Source organism: Lithobates pipiens, unplaced genomic scaffold, assembly GCF_037356315.1.
Source record: "Lithobates pipiens isolate NorthernLeopardFrog02 unplaced genomic scaffold, aLitPip1_a1.2 Scaffold_22, whole genome shotgun sequence".
Classification (NCBI taxonomy): domain Eukaryota; kingdom Metazoa; phylum Chordata; class Amphibia; order Anura; family Ranidae; genus Lithobates; species Lithobates pipiens.
The window spans coordinates 150,009,698-150,030,613 of NW_027507784.1; the positions used below are offsets into that span (position 1 = coordinate 150,009,698).

Genomic DNA, 20,916 nt, shown 5'->3' on the forward strand with positions numbered 1-20,916 from the left:
AGGGTGCTACGGTACATAGGCTTGAGTGCGGTACAGTCTGCTGTTCTGTAAGGACCGCTATAGGTCCACAATAGATAGGGTTGACGTGCACCACTGCTGACCGCTCACCTATACTGCAGCAGTCCTTCAGCGGTATAGGGACTGACGTACAGTCTGCTAATCACTAACACACAACCTGCTTGTTCCACAAAAGTTCTTATAAGGACTGGTAACTTGGTATAGGGTGCTACGGTACATAGGCTTGAGTGCGGTACAGTCTGCTGTTCTGTAAGGACCGCTATCGGTCCACAATAGATAGGGTTGACGTGCACCACTGCTGACCGCTGCCCTATACTGCAGCAGTCCTTCATCGGTATAGGGACTAAGAGTTTTGTCACAGGGTCATTTAAAAAATGACAGGCAGAGGAAGAGGCAGGCCCTTCCGCAGGGGTGGTAGGGGTAGGGCAGGAGCAACAGGCTTGAGCCAAAGTGGGAAGTTGCAGAAGGTGCGTTCAATTACTTTAAAGGATGCACCAGACTTGGTTGAGTGGCTCGCTCAGCCTTACTCTTCTGCACTCTCCTCATCCTCTCGATCTGCACCCTCTTCTTCACTCTCTGCTATGTGCACCCCCAAAGACACTACCACCAACAACACGACCACCACCACCACCACCACATACCTTCCGCTTGAGTCACTGGAATTATTTTCCGATCCATATCAAGAGGACATTTCTGATGCGCAGCCACTCTTGGTATTGGATCAGGAAGAGGAGGTAGCAACAAGCGCTACTCAGCAGTCTGACGCCAGTACCCAGATCAGCCCAAGGAGGAGGTTGGTCCCCGGTGTTGCTGCCTACTCCGAGATCTCTACTTATAGCGGTGGGGAAGGTGACGTTGATGATGACGTGTCTAGTGATGTCACGTGGGTGCCCACAAGAGAGGAAGAGGAGGGGAGTTCAGAGGGAGATATGGACCAGCAGATAGGGAGGAGAAGCAGCAATGACTTACATTGCACAGCAGGGACAAAGCAGACTGCAAATGTATCAGGAGCGAGTCATCGACCATGTACGGTCACATCTGGCGCTCCCAGGACACCGGCACATGGCTCCGCAGTGTGGGCTTTTTTTAACGTGTCCGCTGCTGACAATAGCGTTGCCATCTGCAATCTTTGCAGTCAACGCGTTAGTCGCGGTAAGCCCAATACTCACCTAGGGACGACCGCCTTAAGAAGGCACATGAGCAGCCATCACCGAGCCCAGTGGGAGCAACGGAACACACAAAGCCACACTGCAGGCTCTCACCGTCCAGCCTCGTCTTCTACTTCTCCTTCTCCTCTCTCCTCACAATTGTCCTCCACTCCACCTTCCATCACGCCAAGCTCACATTTTTCTGCAAAAAGGCAGGCTTCCGTGGGCCTAATGTTTGAGCGTAAAAAAATGATGACGCCGGATAACCCTCTTGCCCAACGGTTGGCGGCTGGCTTGTCAGAACTCATAGCCCGCCAACTACTGCCATATAAACTGGTGGACTCGGAGGCCTTTCGCAAATTTGTGGCCATTGGAACACCACAATGGAAGGTCCCAGGAAGGAAGTATTTCTCAGAGAAGGGCATCCCAGAGCTATATGGCCATGTTCAGCGGCAAGTGAATGTATCTCTGGCACACAGTGTCGGTGCCAAGATACATCTGACCACAGACACGTGGTCTAGCAAACACGGGCAGGGAAGGTATATCAGTTTTACTGCCCACTGGGTGAACCTTCTGACGGCCGTCAAGCATGTAACCCGTGGCACCCGTGTAGATTTGGTTTTACCGCCACGGATTGCATGCAGGCCTGACTCTTCTTCTCCTCCTCCTACTCCATCCTCCTCCCTCTCCTCCTCAGCTGCCTCCTCCTTTTCCGCTGCTAGCGTCTCTTCCACTGCACCGCCCAAGCTCCCCAGAACCTATTCCACATGCCAGGTGAGACGTTGCCATGCCGTGCTGCGTCTGTTGTGCCTGGAAGCAAAGAGCCACACTGGCCCGGCACTCCTTTCAGCTTTGCGTTCACAGGCAGATGAGTGGCTAACACCGCTCAATTTGACAGTTGGTAAAGTGGTGTGTGACAACGGTGCCAATCTGCTTAGCGCATTGAAACAGGGCAAAATCACGCACGTGCCGTGCATGGCACACGTCTTAAACTTGGTCGTGCAGCGATTCCTTGTCAAATACCCTGGGGTCCAGGACATCTTGCGGCAGGCAAGGAAAATCTCGGCCCATTTCAGAAGATCTTACACGGCCATGGCTCGCCTTGCTGACATTCAGCGGCGACACCATCTGCCGGTCAGACGTCTTATTTGCGATTGCCCGACGCGATGGAACTCAACCTTCTATATGCTTGATAGGCTGCTCCAGCAGAAACGTGCAGTTAACGTCTACCTGTATGAACTCTGCGAAAGAAACGGTTCTGGGGAGCTGGGTTTTTTTTCACCGCGCCAGTGGCTGCTCATGCGCGACACATGCAGACTTCTGCGGCCATTTGAGGAGATCACCAAACTGGTCAGTCGCAGCCATGGCGCCATCAGTGACATGGTACCTTATGCCTTCTTTCTGGAGCGTGCATTGCGTCGTGTCATTGATCAGGCTGTGGAGGAGCAGGAGCGGGAAGATGAGGAAGTCGCAATGCTGGATGAATTCCCAGGGGGGGCTACTCTATCTGAGACAAGTCAACAACAGGAGTCTGATGAGGAGTCAGAGGAGGATGGTGCCGGGGCGGATGAGCAGGAGCAAGAAGAGCATGCTTTAAACCTTTCTGGGATCCCTGTTGTGCGAGGATGGGGAGAGGAGAATGAAGAGGACGACATTATCCTGGATGATGAGCAGGAGCCAGGCCACCACACCGCTTCCACTTTAGTGCAAATGGGGGCCTTCATGCTCCAGTGTTTTAATAGGGATCCCCGTATAAAAAGCATGAGGGTCAAGGACCAGTACTGGGTGGCAACGTACTTAGACCCCCGGTACAAACACAAAATGGCGGAAATGTTACCGCCGTCGCAGAGGGCTGTCAGAATGCAGCACTTCCAGGCCTTGCTTCGAGAAATGCTGCATTCTGCTTTTGCGTGCGCTGGCAGAGGAGCAATTCCCACTCCCAGAGAAGGATTTGCGGGTACCAATCCAACAGCGCCTGCAAGAAGAGGCCGGTTTGAAGATGTGTTGGTGACTTCGGATATGAGGTCATTCTTTCAGCCGACCCATCGACAGGTGTCATCCGGATCCAGCATCAGGGAACGCCTAGACCGTCAGGTGTCCGACTACATTGGGTTAACGGCCGATGTGGACGCTCTGAGGAGTGATGAACCCCTAGACTACTGGGTGGGCAGGCTTGACCTCTGGCCAGAGCTTGCCCAATTTGCAATCGAACTGTTGGCTTGCCCCTCATCCAGTGTCCTGTCCGAAAGGACGTTCAGCGCAGCAGGGGGGATTGTGACCGATAAGCGTACTCGCCTAGCTCACCACAGTGTTAACTACCTCACATTTCTAAAAATGAATGAGGCATGGATCTCGGAGGAATTCAACACATGTGACCAGTAGACCATGTATATGTCTATAAACTATTTTTTTAATCAAGCACACAGACCTTCTTAATTCATTTGGCTCACTTCCTTGACCCAAAAAAGCACACCGTACTATATGCCCCTACCCTCCTCTTTGAAGAGGTTGAGCGGTGTCATATTTCTACTGGGGCTGCTTATGATATCCCTGTGCTGTGCTGACTTCCTCCTGGGGGTTCTTATTATGAAGGGATCACACTATCCCTGTGCTGTGCTGACTTCCTCCTGGGGGTTCTTATTATGAGGGGATCACACCATCCCTGTGCTGTGCTGACTTCCTCCTGGGGCTGCTTACGGTGCTGCTGTCAGTGCTGTATGTCACGGTGCTGCTGTCAGCGCTGTATGTCACGGTGCTGCTGTCAGCGCTGTATGTCACGGTGCTGCTGTCAGCGCTGTATGTCACGGTGCTGCTGTCAGCGCTGTATGTCACAGTGCTGCTGTCAGCGCTGTATGTCACGGTGCTGCTGTCAGCGCTGTATGTCACGGTGCTGCTGTCAGCGCTGTATGTCACGGTGCTGCTGTCAGCGCTGTATGTCACGGTGCTGCTGTCAGCGCTGTATGTCACGGTGCTGCTGTCAGCGCTGTATGTCACGGTGCTGCTGTCAGCGCTGTATGTCACGGTGCTGCTGTCAGTGCTCTGTATTACGGTGCTGCTGTCAGATGCCTCTATCACGGTGCATGTGTCATTCCGGTATGTCACGCTGCTGGTGATCATCTCCTGCACCCTCTTCTTTGCCTACCCTGGTCCCTGACCTTCCCTCTCCTTCATTGCCTTCATTAGCTCCATAGTCCTGAATTGTTAGAACAATTTCCCAAATAAAATAAAAATGCTTGTAGTTATCGATCCCAAATTCACCTCATACATGTATTATGTCATTGTCCAGATGGTGGGACTACGTTTTACCCCCTAATAATTACCACGTGGCCGCAAATTCGACATGAAGGTTTGCAAAGTTCGCCTCCCATTGAAGTCAATGGGGCCCGCGGCGAACGTTCGGTTTCGCGAACGTTTGGGTCCGTTCGCATTTCGCGTTCGCGAAACGTCCCGTCGGAAGTTCGTCCATCACTATAGATAATAGATTATTATGGGATAGATTTAGGGACTTTATATTTTTTTATTGTTTTTACTAGTAATGGTGGCAATCAGCAATTTTTTTTTGCGGGACTATAACATTGTGGCATACAAATCTGACATTAAGTGACACTTTTTGGGGACCCATGACACCAATACAGTGATCAGTGCTAAAAAAAAATGCACGGTCACTGTATAAATTACACTTGCAGGGAAGAAGTTAACATCAGCGGCAAAGGGTTAACAGTGTTCTCTGGGTGTGCTTTCTTACTGTGTGGGGGATGGACTGACTGGAGGAAGAGAGACATCAGCAGGAATCACAGATCTCTTTCTCCCTCTGTGACAGAATAGCAATCTGCCTTGTTTACATAGGCAGACTGTCGTTCTGTCTCTCCTACGAACAATCTATGGATCCTAGTGACCATCGCAGCTGCTGGACCAGCTGATTGGCTTCCAATGTGCCTAAGCACAGTGGGAGTGCAGCTCCGGTACCCTGTGTGCACGCTCCAGTGCCGAAGACAACAATCACGTACAGGTATGTGAATTTTCGCTTAAGAGCCGCCCTACCGCAGTAAATGTATTTGGGGCATTCCTTAAATGGTTAATAACAACTATCTTATACTCCTGTTTTTAAACTTACCAATCCAAAGGGATAAACAAAAGTTTTCCAAGAATGAAAAACAATACAAAACAAAGCAATGCAACCTCAAACACATACAGACAAAAAAAAGGAGGGACCATACATAAATCCTTAATTAATCTTATTTTTGTTTTCTATGAAAATATTTCACAAAGGGCTTCTTTCTCATAACATTTTTCCATTATCTAAAATGTTAAAATATTATATTAAAGGGGTAAGATACAGATATGATAGTATAATATAAGACCCAATTAGATTTTGTAAAGTAATGTAGAAAGGTTTCATACTAGGCACTGTGAACCAGGAGGAAACACTTCTAAAAGCCAAAAAATTTAACATTTGCAATTAAAAATTGCAGAACAAAGCATTAACATTATTATTGTATGCAAAGAGACAGAAAAAGTGGTGGAGCAGAGAAAATAGGGTTACAATCAACTAGCTACTTGCTAAAAAGAAGTCTAACAGACAATGTGCAATTACTGTACAAATTCCTTGCGGACTGTAGTTCAGAAAAAAAAGGTAAAAACATGATGATGACATGGTAAAACATTTTTAGAGATAAAGATGAAAACAAAACACAAAAGTGATAGACCTCTTATATATGTTGAAGTGCTTTCCCCATTAATACAGTAGACTTGAATTGCAAGCACTACAAACTCAAAGTGGGTGACTAAAAGACTTAAATCATAAAATCTGAAGCAGCTGTTCTATTCTATACATTTTTTCTTCCTTTTTTTTTTTTCTTCCTTCATGAAATTCAACAATGCAGTCCAGCGTTCTCAAATGTCTCATTTTCATATTAAAGAATCTATAGTCATGTAAGAATATAGGTACATTCCACAGAAATTTTACACTTTTTCAAAGTATTTAAATAGGCAAACATCAGATCTTGATTCAAATAGTGCCTACAGATAAAGGTGAGATACTGTACTTGAACAAATGACACATAATATTGACACAGCAAATTCATTTCCATGATTTAGAATTACTGGAAATGCAGATTTGCCATTTGAAAAGAAGAAAAAATTAAGTACACTCCTGTATTTTCCACCACTGACAACGATTAGAACCCTCTTAGGTAGTGTGAAGGTTTTTAATTAAACCTCAGACATCTAGAGTCTGGTATTCTCTTCGCTATTGACTTGTGCAGTGTCATTATACCAAGATCAATAGAGCTATCTAAGGCCCTCAGGAAGAAAGTTATGGAAGTCTATAAGTCTGGCAAGGGATTTAAAAATATAACCAAATGATCTGGACTCAATCTTTCCACTGTAAGGAAAATAATCTACACTTGGCATAGATTGCAAACAATTGCTAATTTGTCCAGGACAATCTGGCAAAGCAAATTCAAACCAAGCACTGGCCATTTAGTGCAAAAAAAGTCTCCAAGAACCCCAGAATTTCAATGTGGGGTGTTCAGGTAGCTACCAGTGTAATATTGAAAATTGCAGGGAAGGTCATGTAGTCCTATGTACAAAAAGATAGAAATGGTGTCACAGTCACAAGAGTACAGGAATATGTAACAGGGTGCAGCTACCTGAAAAGAATGTTAAATATGAGCTCAGATATTATCAATCTGACTTTATTGAAGAGTCAAATGTGTGGTGCAGCTTCCAGCAGAATTACATTTACCGCGAGTGCCCTGTAACCCTAGCTGTGTCTCTCCAAACCAGAAGTATCTCTTCTCTATAAGGACCTGCCAGGGTATTGCAACGTCTCCTCCTCAGGTAGTTGTAAATACTCAATTTCCACCACCCTGCGTAGCACTCGTACTCTGCCTCACAGCCTCTGGTGGTCACAGGGGACTGTTAGTGACTGTCCTGCAGAAATCTGCACCACTGTTCCTACATGACATTGATAACTTCTAAGCTTATATGCAACACTCTTTCTGTGTTAATGGGCTCTGTTACATGTTTTTCTGTACTCATAGGAAAAAAAGAATATTAGAACAAGATTACACTTTGCCACTGAAAAGATATGCAAAGGCTAGGCCTTCTAGAACAGTGTCCTGATCGACAGTGACTGATCAATCAAAGAAAGAGTTTTTTGGTCACATGTGACAGTAGACATGTTTGCCTGAACCAGAGATGGTACAGTATTTCAGGAGAAGAACTGTATAACAACTGTGAAGCATGATAGAGGAAATATTATGTTTTAGGTTGCTTTGCTACTTCAGATCCTGGACAGCTCACAGTCATCAAGTTAACTATACATTTTGCATCATATCAAAGTGTGTTCAATGAGAATGTGTGACCATTAGGGATGAGCTTGATGTTCAAATCAAGCGTAAGTTCGAATCAAACATCGGGTGTTCGTGAATATAATGGGGCATTGGTGGGAAATTTGAGTGGCACGGAATGCCCCATAATGCACTGCGAGATCGCAGTGCATTGTTGTATGATGATTGGCCAAAGTATGCACCTGACCTGCGTGCTTTGGCCAATCACAGTGCGCTCTGCTGAGAGAGACATAATTGACCAAAGGCAGGGTGCCTTTGGCTAATCATGGCTCAGGGGGAATAAGTCCATGCCCAACACCATATAAGGCTGCTTACATAGCACCGTGTATAGTGTATGGATGGAGATAGTTTGAGCTAGATTAGGTAGGCAGGTTAGTTAGTGGCAGTGTATATATATATATATATATATATATATATATATATATATATATATGGAGCAGCACCTAGGTCCCCAAACACTTTTTATGGCAATAACTTGCATATGAGCCTTTAAAATGAACACCTTTGATATTTCACGTTCGTGTTCCATAGACTTTAACGGTGTTCGCATGCTCGCACAACTTTTTGTCTGTTTGCATGTTCTGGTGTTTTGGGAGTGTTTGGCTCATTCCTAGTGACCATCTGTCCGAATGTTGAAGCTGAACTGTAAAGCAGCGTGGTAATGATCTTAACCACACTAGAAATCCATCAAGGAATGGCTCAAAAAAGAAAACATAGCGGATTATGGATTGTCCTAGTCAAAAGCCCTAATTTGATTTCCATTGAACTTTTGTGAAGGCATTTTGAAACAGGCAATTCATTCCACAATAATCTGTCAGCTCAAAACATTTTATATGGAGAAGTGGTCAAAGGTTTTAGATGTCAGAGACTGGTGGGCAGTTATACAAAATCCAGACAAGAAATAATTTCTGCTAAAGAGGGAAATACCAACTTTTCATGCAGAGGGTGTACTTCATTTTTGCACAGTACACTATTCCATCTATTGATATTTTTGCTGAATAAATGGCTGAAAGGCACATTTGAATGTCAAACCATTCTATTCAATTTAATGTTTAATATTTAATCACACATTTTGATAAACCAATATGTATAAAAGTATTTTTCTTTGAAGTAGTATATCTCTACTAGGTAATTAAAAGTAAAAATACGGTCTTCGTGATTTTGATAATAACTTGCATACAGACAAAAATATGCTTATTTTTAGCTATACTGGTGTTACGAAAACATATTACAGCATGAGGTTTTGTGCAATGCTTAAATTATCATTCACATTACCGGATATCATGTCAAAATGTCAAATTAGAATTGTAGGTGGATGTCTGAGTTGAGTTTGTTAAACTTTCCCAGACTTTTTTTTTGTGTAGTTTCAATTATTTTATCAGTTTACACTCTACATTAACAGGAATATATTTGTACAGCTCCAAATTATGTGACATGAATTATAGAAATAACTTTAAAAGACTAAGCTGTGCTACCTTCAATCATCCAATCTTCTGAAAAATAAAAAATCAGTTTTTTTTTCTGATTGGTTATTCAAAGTTATCATGGCATTATCTAATTTATTAAGCTAAGTGCATATTTATTTTTCAGAGGAAAACTTACCTTTTGCTAAGTTACCCATCTCTACTCCTTAAATAAAGCAAAACAAATGAATTAATAAAGTATAATAAAGTGTATGAGCTCTATTTTGAGTATCAGGATAAGTGCATATGCACTTTGGGGGATTAGAGTCCCCAGTGACATTTTAAAATCCTACTCGCAATCCATGACTCCAGTGGGTCTCAGCCTGAAACTGTGGAAGCAAATGCAAACACTATGCTTACTCATACTGTATATAAAGGAGTATGGATGCTTGGGCAGAGCAGCTTTATTCAGCCTTTATTCAGCCTCTATTCAGCCTCTCTTCAGCCTCTCTGTACAGCAATGGATCACTACTATAGTGATCTATTGTTGGCTAATTGCAAGTAAGAAGAAAAATGTAAAATAATTCTAAAAAAGGGTAAAAAAAAAACACAAAAAAGATATTTACAGTGGGTATATATATATATATATATATATATATATATATATATATATATACAGTGGTGTGAAAAAGTGTTTGCCCCCTTCCTCATTTCCTGTTCCTTTGCATGTTTGTCACACTTAAGTGTTTCGGAACATCAAACCAATTTAAACAATAGTCAAGGACAACACAAGTAAACACAAAATGCAATTTGTAAATGAAGGTGTTTATTATTAAAGGTGAAAAAAAATCCAAACCATCATGGCCCTGTGTGAAAAAGTGATTGCCCCCTAAACCTAATAACTGGTTGGGCCACCCTTAGCAGCAACAACTGCAACCAAGCGTTTGCGATAACGTGCAATGAGGCTTTTACAGCGTCCTGGAGGAATTTTGGCCCACTCATCTTTGCAGAATTGTCCTAATTCAGTTACATTAGAGGGTTTTCGAGCATGAACGGCCTTTTTAAGGTCATACCACAACATCTCAATAGGATTCAGGTCAGGACTTTGGCTAGGCCACTCCAAAGTCTTCATTTTGTTTTTCTTCAGCCATTCGGTGGTGGACTTGCTGGTGTGTTTAGGATCATTGTCCTGCTGCAGAACCCAAGTTCGTTTCAGCTTGAGTACACGAACAGATGGTCGGACATTCTCCTTCAGGATCTCTTGGTAGACAGCAGAATTCATAGTTCCTTTTATCACGGCAAGTCTTCCAGGTCCTGAAGCAGCAAAACAGCCCCAGACCATCACACTACCACCACCATATTTTACTGTTGGTATAATGTTCTTTTTATGAAATGAAGTGTTCCTTCTACGTCAGATATACTTGGACACACACCTTCCAAAGAGTTCCACTTTTGTCTCATCGGTCCACAGAATGTTGTCCCAAAAGTCTTGGGGATCATCAAGATGTGTTGTGGAGAAATTGAGATGAGCTTTGATGTTCTTTTTGCTCAGCAGTGGTTTTCTCCTTGGAACTCTGCCATGCAGGCCATTTTTGCCCAGTCTTTTCCTGATGGTGGAGGCATGAACGCTGACCTTAACTGAGGCAAGTGAGGCCTGCAGTTCCTTGGACGTTGTTGTGGGGTCTTTTGTGACCTCTTGGATGAGACGTCGCTGCGCTCTTGGGGTAATTTTGGGCGGCCGGCCACTCCTGGGAAGGTTCACCACTGTTCCATGTCTTCGCCATTTGTGGATAATGGCTCTCACTGTGGTTCGCTGGATTCCCAAAGCTTTGGAAATGGCTTTATAACCCTTTCCAGACTGATAGATCTCAATTACTTTCTTTCTCAATTGTTCCTGAATTTCTTTGGGTCTCGGCATGATGTGTAGCTTTTAAGGATCTTCTGGTGGACCTTACTGTGTCAAGCAGCTCCTATTTAAGTGATGCCTTGATTGTGAACAGGTGTGGCAATAATCAGGCCTGGGTGTGGCTAGAGAAATTGAACTCAGGTGTGGACAACCACAGTTATAGTATGTTTTAACAAGGGGGGCAATCACTTTTTCACTCAGGGCCATGATGGTTTGGATTTTTTTTCACCTTTAATAATAAACACCTTCATTTACAAATTGCATTTTGTGTTTACTTGTGTTGTCCTTGACTATTATTTAAATTGGTTTGATGTTCCGAAACACTTAAGTGTGACAAACATGCAAAGGAACAGGAAATGAGGAAGGGGGCAAACACTTTTTCACACCACTGTATATATATATATATATATATATATATATATATATATATATATATATATATATATATATATATATATATATATATATATATATATATACTGTATATATATATATATATATATATATATATATATATACTATATATATATATATAAAGAATCAGCCCCTCACTCTCAAACTGCTACTGCTCCACAAGTCCTCTGTGAAGTAACCTGCATATAAACTTTTCCTGATGGTCCATTAACCCCCTAGTGTACCTTAACTAAAGGGACCATAATCTCAATAAAAATCTAAAGGAAAATATAGTGCTTGTTCAGGACCAGTCCCTGGAATGCTGTACAATATAACATATAAAAATGAATGAAAAAAAAAACCCTCTTAAAATTCCCATGATTTGACCATGTCAAATTCCCAGATTACAATGCACATAAGTAACTGCAATGTTGTGTAAAAATTTAAAGAAACCTGTGAAAAAAAATCACCATTTTGCTAATTTGTACCCTCATTTAAAAGTTTATTAAACATTAGCAAGCAATTGTTCTGCATAAGTTATTGCTAGACAAGTTTGTTGCACAATTGCAACATGTCTGCATTGCATGTGCAATAGTCATCTCACCTCAGGGGTCACTGTGTCTGAATTTTTAGCTGTAGACTTGCAGAGCTCTTGCAATAGACTCACCATTGCAACTTTGCTCTTGCTAGAAACTTGCCATGCAAATTTGCTACAAATTGTAAAAGTGTCAATTACAACTTGTGCTTTCAGTGATCTGAATGTGTACAACTTGCCATTGAAAATAGGCAGCAAGTTAACAGACCTAAAATTCAACACTGCCACAAATTTGTGGCACTCTATCCTTACTTTTTGGGATGATGAAATTTGTAGTTTACACTAGAAAGATATTGATCTTTTGCTATCTGTTTAGCTCACAGGAAGGGACACTGTATCTCAGGCAAGCTCATTAGGTACAGTATTTTCTGTACTTGCGGAAAAGAAGCGCAGCTTCCACTTATATGTCTTAGCCCTTGTACACGCGGTCGGAGATTCCGACAACCAAATCCGTTGGAGTAATTCTGACAGATTCATTCCGGAAGAGGTCCGGAAGTGATGTTGCATACACACGGTTGGACTAAGGCCGCATACACACGGGCGGATTGTCTGGCCAACTAAGTTCGTCAGACAATCCGACAGACAATCCGTCCTACTTTTGAATGAACGGACTTGACCACACACGATGAGCAGACAGTCCGCCGAAAGCTTGCGCGATGACGTGTACGGCACGTACGACGGGACTAGAAATTCGACGTCCAATACACTGCAATGCAACCTTCAGCCGTGTAAATCCTTTCTGAGCATGCGCCATACTTAGTCCGTCGAACTAGCCTACTCACAAGCGGATTGTCCGCTGAAACCAAGTTTGGACGGACAATATTACGGAAATTCCGAAAGACTTAGTCCGCCAGACTGTCCGCTGAAAAAGTCAGCTGAAGCCCACACACGAGCGGATTGTCCGCTGAAACACGTTTCAGCGGACTAAGTTGGACGGACAATCCTCTCGTGTGTACGCGGCCTAAGTTGTCGGAAAATCCGATTGTACATAACGTGATGACGTTATTTCGTTACGACGGGACTACGTTCAGGCTAGTAGCCAATAGCTTTGGTCTAGGAATTTGATCTGAGCATGCGTGGCACTTTGTCTTTCGGAGTAGGCTACACATGAGTATGTCCAATCGGAGCATTTTGTCGGAAAATTTTACCGGCAAGTTGGAAAAGTTGGTCCATCGGATATTCAGACGGAAACAGTCCGATGCAGACCACACACAGTCAGAATATCCGACAAAAAATGGTTCGATAGGACACATTCCATCGGATTCTCCGACCGTGTGTACAAGGGCTTACAGTTTTGTTTTTGGGTTTAGATACGCTTTGGGTCATTTAAACTATATGCCTATAAATTATAACTAATAAGCTAAATATGTTCAATTTCTTACAAAATCAGGTGCAGACAGAAATTAAGAAAACATGGACCAGATGGAATCTTGCCTTTGATTGGAAAAGCACAACACACTGTGGTAACTTCAGGTACGGCTCTGTCTTGACAAATATGACACACAGCACTAGCAGCCAATCGCATATGGTAACCAGCTCACGTATGGTGTTGATCTCCAGCAAAGTCAGTCGAAGTGTCAGCAAACAAGCCGATGGACATATAAATTTGCCAGGGTATGTTAGAAGTAATTCAGATCAAGACTGTTTACCACATTGGATCCAGGAAGAGGCTAATGAGGAGGACGAAAAGCAAGTTGATGATATATCCTTAAAAGAAACATTAAGGCCAAGAAGGCAAATGAGTACAGAGGCAGATGTTAACAACAGAAATGAAATAGAAGAGACACTGTAATTAACTCTCACTGATGCTTCTAAGGGCAGCCAACAAAAAAACGGGTAGAAGATATACAATATTTTTTATAACGGGAATGTGCTTTGTGGAAATATTTTCAGCTTAATTTTGCAATGAAGATCACATGAATAGCCTGAATTTTAAGCACAAATAAAGTAAAATGACTGAATGTTCATCATGGAAAAGAAAAAAGTCATTAAGTGTACCTATAACATTTTATGTAAAGTGTATTTGATTTTAAAAAAATACATCAAAATAAGTTTTAGTGATGTTGATTTTAAGTTATGATGCTTTATTTTCAGTTTATTTTCAGTTTTTTAAATACTTTCTCACTCATTACGGAACAAAAGATTTGTATATCAAATGGCAATTGAGTTATACCAGTGTTTCTCAACTCCCGTCCTCAAGGTGCCCCAACAGGTCATGTTTTCAGGATTCCCCTTAGATGAAACGGCTGTGGTAATTACTAAGGCAGTGAAACTGATCAAATCACCTGTGTAAAATAATGGGAAGACTGAAAACACGACCTGTTGGGGCGCCTTGAGGACTGGAGTTGAGAAACACTGGGTTATACTGTATCCCACAGGAGGATTTGGAGAGTGGGAAACTAAAAATAAAAAAAAACTCTTGTGTTCCAGGAGAATGAATGACTTTTTAACTATTTAATAGCAGTTTTCTCTTTTTCAAGATAATTATTTTCTTCAATCACAATGTTATCAATATGCTGATGAGCTGAGCTCTTTATGCAGCTTTCTAGATTGGCATAAAATAAGCAGCAGCTTTAGAGGCTACACCTGGACCATGCTGAACTGAAGATTACAGGTCCAGGTTAAAATGTGACTTTTAAATATTGGGTTCTGATTTCCAGACCTCTGTGTACTGTGTTAGTTAGCTGAAGAGTGCTTTCCAGGCACAGCCACCTGTGTCTCTTAATGAATAGGTTATGTAGGTTGATCATAAGGAGCTACTATATTTATTGAATTCATTGAGTTTCATTATTACCCTGTTTTTCAGAAAGAGTTAACACACTGAAGAATTAACTACTGCATCACATACTGGAGTGGTGTACACGTGCACTCTGTACTCTACTTCCACATTATAATTTCCCAGCGATTTCTCCTATTTGCAAGAGACATACAGTCCCATCTTCGTTAGTTCTTGCTGCTGACTGCAGTGACCTGGGCACCTCTGGCAATTTAACCTTTACTGCTTTCAGGCTTTCAGTTGCTGGTTCATGAGTACCCAAGGTTTGTGTCTGATATTCTCAATTAAGTTGTCTCTGTTATTTAGTGCAATGTTTTGGATCTCATGTGCAAGGGAAGCACTGCTACATCAGGTCTCTCCAGCTCATGATCCACTAACAGTTCTGGGGTGACTTACAGTATTCCTTCTCAGGGATCTGACACTGACAGCCTGGATTGTTGTCCCCTGTTTGAATCAATATACTCCTCAAAGTCTTTCTTATCTCCTTCAGGTGTGGTCCTCTCTTCTGCTTTACCAATGAAGCAAATATTTGCATCTGCGCTTGTTTTTATAGGCCAAATTGCAACTACTGTATGATTGCTGACTCAGAAACCAGAAGCTGTAAGTGTATTTATACAGCGTCCCCTCCAGAATCATTGTCTGACATACCTACACCTATGGGGACCTCTTAGCCTCTGACAAAGAGTCTCACAATCCTTTATGGATGTATTTGCCTCTGAAGAGCTGCAGAATACCTGAAGAAAATATGCGGTTTCCAGGTGCTGCACATTGGACCTTATCACTTTGCTTCTCCCACACTTCATGTTTTCCACTCAGTTTGCATCTCTGCACAGACTAGCAGCCCTTCATGAAGCTCTTGCAGATCTTTTGAACCAAGGTGGTACCATTTTTTTCCAATGGTGGAAATATTTCAGGGTTTTTACTCCAACCTTTTCACTGTTCCCAGATCAAAAGGAGTCGTCCACCCCACCTTGGATCTGAAGAATTTAAATGTCTGTCATACCCTCCCTCCATCAGGAAGTCTCTGTGGACATCAAGGATGTGTACCTACATGTCCCATTTTTCCAGCACATCAAGGCTACCTCTGTTTTACTGTGGTTTTGTGACTTTAATGTTTGCTCTGTCTTGCTTTACTATAGCTTTACAATGCTCTCAGGGTAAACACATTGTAGGATATTTTGACAATCCCCTATTGAGGGAACAGTTGCCACAAAACAACCAGCAATGTGATGTCAACAGTACAGATGCAAAAAGGTTAAAGGCTAAATGGAGCCTGCAAAGTATTGCACCAACAATCAGCAGATCATGGGTGCAATGTTATGTTACAGACAATCGAAATTCTGGCCAGAAAAAGACAGATGAGAGCTTTTCATCGGAAAAAGCGACCATGTGTATGCTCCATCGTAATTTAGCTGTCCAAATTTCCACCAGCCATAAATTGATAGCATGTTCTCAATTTTCCAGATGGAAAAACATTCTATCGGAAATTCCGTTCGTGTTTAGCAATTCCGACACACCAAAACTCATGCATGCTCAGATTCAACTATGAGATGGAAGCTATTGGCTACTGGCTATTGAACTTCGTTTTTCTAGTCCCGTTGTACGTTTTGTACGTCACCGCGTTCTAAATGATCGGAATTTGGTGTGACCGTGTGTAGGCAAGACAGCTTGAGCGGAATTCTGTTGAAATTCTGTCGGGAAAACCATCACAGCTCTTTCCAACGAGAATTCCGATCGTGTGTACGTGGTATTAGACTCCTGCACTTTCACCTTCAAGCTTCCTGTCCATACCTCTGTATGGACTTTCAGTTTGAAAACTGGAGTGAGTGTGAACGCACTATGAGTGTGCTTATCAGCATGCTCACAGTTCATTCAAACTACAAGTCTGTTTGCCACTGTGGAAGATGTGACTTGTAGTTCATTCATTCACAGATCCGCCTGCACAACCACGCTGATTTCAAATGTGATAGTGGGTGTAGGAGAGAGGAACCTCAGTGGGGAAGGGGGGGGGGTTAGGGGGTGCTTAATGTGTTACATGTTACACTCTAAATACAGGTATACCATGTTCAATAGGTAAACTTATCCTTTCAATTACCTATACCTTCAAAAATAAGTACTGGAACCCACCAGAATTGTTCTTTACCATGAAAAACTGATTCCCCACTTCCAAGCTTGGACTCTACAGTTCAGGAGCTAGCTGTGTGATTGTGCATGAGAGTTATAGGCTTGATGGTAGCCTCCTTTAAGACAGTTCCATTTGCTCAGTTGCACTTCAGGCTGCTATAACACAGCTTTTGGCCTTCATAGGACAGATTGGTTTACTTTCTATTTACTCTCTAGCAAACCTATTCTCTAAGCTCTGGAGCTAGAGAAAATCTTCTTCCTCCTGTCTTGGAAGGTCCTAACTATAAATGCCAACCTGAATGACTGGGGAGTTGTCCTAGAAGTTTCTTAGGCACCATGTGCAGGGAACTTGGTTTAAAAAGGAATCTTATCTCCTTATCAACGTTATAGAGCTACAAGAGATTTGGTTGTTCTTTCAATGCTTGACACCTTGACTGGAGGGCCATCTTATTAGGATTCAGTCAGACAACATCCCAGTAATGATGCAAATCAACTATCAGGGAGGAAGAAGAAGTATACCTGCAGCAAGAAAGATATTTTTTTTTACTCTGGGCAGAACTCCATGTTCCAGCCTAGTCTGCTGTTTACATTCCAGGAGAGGAAATTTGGCAGGCAGACTACATCAGTTTGCAGCACCTAGACTTGGTAGTATGATCCCTATATCCAGAAGTATTTCAGGATTTGTGTCACACATGTGTGGAACACAAGATGCTGACCTCCTGGCCTTCAGATTCAACAAAAAACTGGACAGGTCTGTCTTTGTATGCAGAGATCCTCTGGTGAAAGCAGTGAATGCTTAGATGCCTTTCATCTTCTGAAATTCCTTATGCCGCGTACGCATGATCAGACTATCCGGCAGACAATCCCTCGGCCCTGCGGCCCCCCAACCCAAAGCACCTTGTCCCAATGTTGATGAGGACAAGGGCCTCTTCCCGACAACTCTGGCCGTTGGTTGACGGGGTCTGTAGGCAGGGGGCTTATCGGAATCCGGGAGCCCACTTTAATAAGGGGCCCCCAGATCCTGGCCCGCCACCCTATGTGAATGAGTATGGGGTACATGGTACCCCTACCCATTCACCTGAGGGAAAAAAGTGTAAATAAAAAAACACAACACAGGTTTTTAAAGTACTATTAGACAGCTCCGGGGGTCATCGTCACCACCGTCCGGGGGTCTTCTTCCGACTTTGGGGGTCTTGTCCCGCTCTTCCATTCTTCTGCCGGGCCTCCACTATCTTCTTACAGCTCTTTTACTAGCATTGGCCCGGTATTCTGTCGCTGTTGCCTTCTTCTTCTTTTTCTCCTCTTCTTCCTTCCTATGTTGACACAACGCTCTCTCCGGCAATAATGACAGGGACGCGTTGTGCGGTGACTTATATAGGCATACGGCGGGGTCACTGGGTGATTTCACATGGTGGCCCCGCCCCGTATGATGTCACAGTCCCATCATCCCCCGGGACTGTGACATCTTAATGGGCAGGGGCACCATGTGACATGACCCAGTGACCTCGCCCCTTATGCCTATATAAGTCACGGCACAGCGCATCCCTGTCATTACGGCCTTAGAGAGCGTCGTGTCAACATCAGAAGGAAGAAGAAGAGAAGAAAGAAGAAGGCAGCAACAGTGACAGAAGACCGGGCCAATGCTAGTAAAAGAGCTGTAAGAAGATAGCGGAGGCCTGGCAGAAGAACGGAAGAGCGGGACAAGACCCCCAAAGTCAGAAGAAGACCCCCGGATGGCAGTGACGAAGGAGAAAGCCTGGCTCCTCCGCTAGTAAAAGAGCTGTAAAAGAGCAGAAGATAGTGGAGGAGCCCAGCAAGAAGACCCCCTAAAGTTGGAATAAGACCCCCAGAGCTGTCTAATAAAGTACTTTAAAAACCTGTGTTGTTTTTTTTATTAACACTTTTTCCCCTCAGGTGAATGAGTAGGGGTACGATGTACCCCATACTCATTCACATAGGGTGGGGGCTGGGATCTGGGGGCCCCCTTATTAAAGTGGGCTCCCGATTCCGATAAGCCCCCTGCCTGCAGAACCCAACAACTAAAGGCCAGGGTTGTCAGAAAGAGGCCCTTGTCCTCATCAACATGGGGACAAGGTGCTTTGGGGTGGGGGGGCCGCAGGGCCCCCCTTACCCAAAGCACCCCCCATGTTGAGGGCACAAGGCCTGGTATGATTCAGGAGGGGGAGTGTTCGCTCGTCCCCATCCCCTTTCCTGACCGGCCGGGCTGCGTACTTGGATAAGGGTCTGGTATGGACTTAGGGGGGACCCCACGCCATTCCCCTAAGCCCCCTTAAAATCCATACCAGGCGACGGGGCTAGCAAGGTGTCAATCTTGCCGATAGAGGCGGCAACATTGACTTCCTTCGCTAGACCCATCTACCTGGAGTCACGTTCAAAATTAAGGACTTTACTCCGTGTGTGGGAAAGTCTGTTCATTTCAAAAGTCTGGCGGACTAGCACATAGACGGGCGGAGTTTCTGCCAGACTGCCGAGTCCAGCGGACAATTTTGAGTCAAGAGTTCTTTCAAAGTCCGCCAAACTTTTGGAAACAAAAATTCCGCCGGAGCCCACACACGGGTGAATTGTCTGATCGTGTGTATGCGGTAATACTCATCTACCTCAGAGGTTCAAGATGGAGGGCATTCCAGTGATCTCCATAGTTCCAAACTGGCCATATGGATGGGGTACTCTAATCTGATCAAGCTTCCAGATCGACTGGATCTTATATCTCAAATCATATTTAACCACCCTTCTCCATTGTGGATGGCTTTAACAGCATTGCTAGAGACAGAGACCTTTCAGAATTGGCATTTCCTATGCTTTTTCAGGGCCTACCACTGAATATGAAAAGCATGCTTTGCCTGGTGCAAGAAAATAAGTTTTCATGCCAAGAAATACTTTATGGAAGGAATACTGGTCTTTCTTCAATCAGGCCCTCACCTGAATTTTGCCCTGATTACCAAAAAATGGCAGATATTGGGCCCTGGCAAGTTTATTCAAAAGACCACTCACCTCCTTATATTGATTAATACTTTTGTACAGGATGTCTCCCATATAGCCCATATTGTACAACCACCTGTTACTCTGTGGGACTTGAATTTGATTCTATTTACACTTCAGATACTGCCTTTTTGAACCCACCATTGTGTTCCTTATTTGCCATAGTATCTGTGAGGCATACTGGTGGCTTTGTAAAAAAAACAAATCTATCAGGTTTTACAACATGTACAAAGGGATAAAGTGGTGTTAAGTCCTAAAGGCTTCTTTCCCTCTGGGATTAATAAACCATTCTGAATCTGAATTAATCTTTCTTCTTAAGGAGGTTTCAGCTTCTCAGCTCAGTTAGACATTATTTCATCTCTCTGTCTGGCTCCAATACACCAAAAGGGCATTTCCTTTCTCTGTGTGGATGTAGTTAATGCCGTGCAGGTTTACCTCTCAGCCACAGATTTCATTAGAAAGATTGACTCTTTTTGTACATTTCTGATTGCCCCCATGAAGGGGAACAAGTGTCTCTATACCATTTCTTGTTGCCTCAGACAGATCATTGTACAATCTTAAGGTCTTAAGGAGAAGGTTCCATCTCCTGTGACAGTGCACTCTGGGAATGCTTCTTGAGCTGTTTGGCATCAGGCTTTAAGTCTGCCACCTGTTTTTTTTATATATGTTACTGTTGCCCATCACTTGCTTCTGGACATCCAAATTGTTTCTAAATGAATGAATCCTTTGTTCCCTAATAGAGGAGAAAAAAATGGGATTTTCATTGGAGTTCATTTGGAGATATATGCTCCTTCCTTTTGTGTTTGCGATCCTACTCCTAGGACTGATTTTCTTCAAAAGTGAAGCATGCTAGTAGTGGGAGGGCAATACAAGGCTGGCCACTATGTTTTTTTGTTTGCCAGTAGTGATGGGCTCCGGAGTGTTCTACAAGGGCATATGGACACTGGCAAATAAAAATTGGCTCTGGTGTGTTTGGATCAAACCCACCAGGAAGCCATCACTGCACACTGCCAATCATAGGCAGTGAGGCATTTCCCGACCAGCAGCTGCACATAAACTGCCTATGATTGCCGGTGTGCAGTGTTGGCTTCTTGGTGGGTTAAATCCGAACACACCCAAGCCCAATTGTTTGAAAATCTGTCATTTGGACAGTTCATTTGTCTATCGTCAAGTTAATGGCCACAGAACGAAAATCGCCTG

General features: G+C 43.4%; 1 protein-coding gene across 1 annotated transcript in view; it reads left to right on the forward strand.

Moving 5' to 3' along the window:
* The window catches only part of LOC143925695 (parathyroid hormone 2 receptor-like), a 187,910-nt gene extending 174,074 nt beyond the window's left edge, over positions 1-13,836 (forward strand). Inside the window, exon 7 of the mRNA XM_077450157.1 lies at positions 13,207-13,836. Coding sequence (XP_077306283.1) covers positions 13,207-13,608 — 402 coding nt within the window. The 3' untranslated portion in view covers positions 13,609-13,836. The remainder of the gene's footprint in view (positions 1-13,206) is intronic.
* Positions 13,837-20,916: the final 7,080 nt, after the last annotated feature.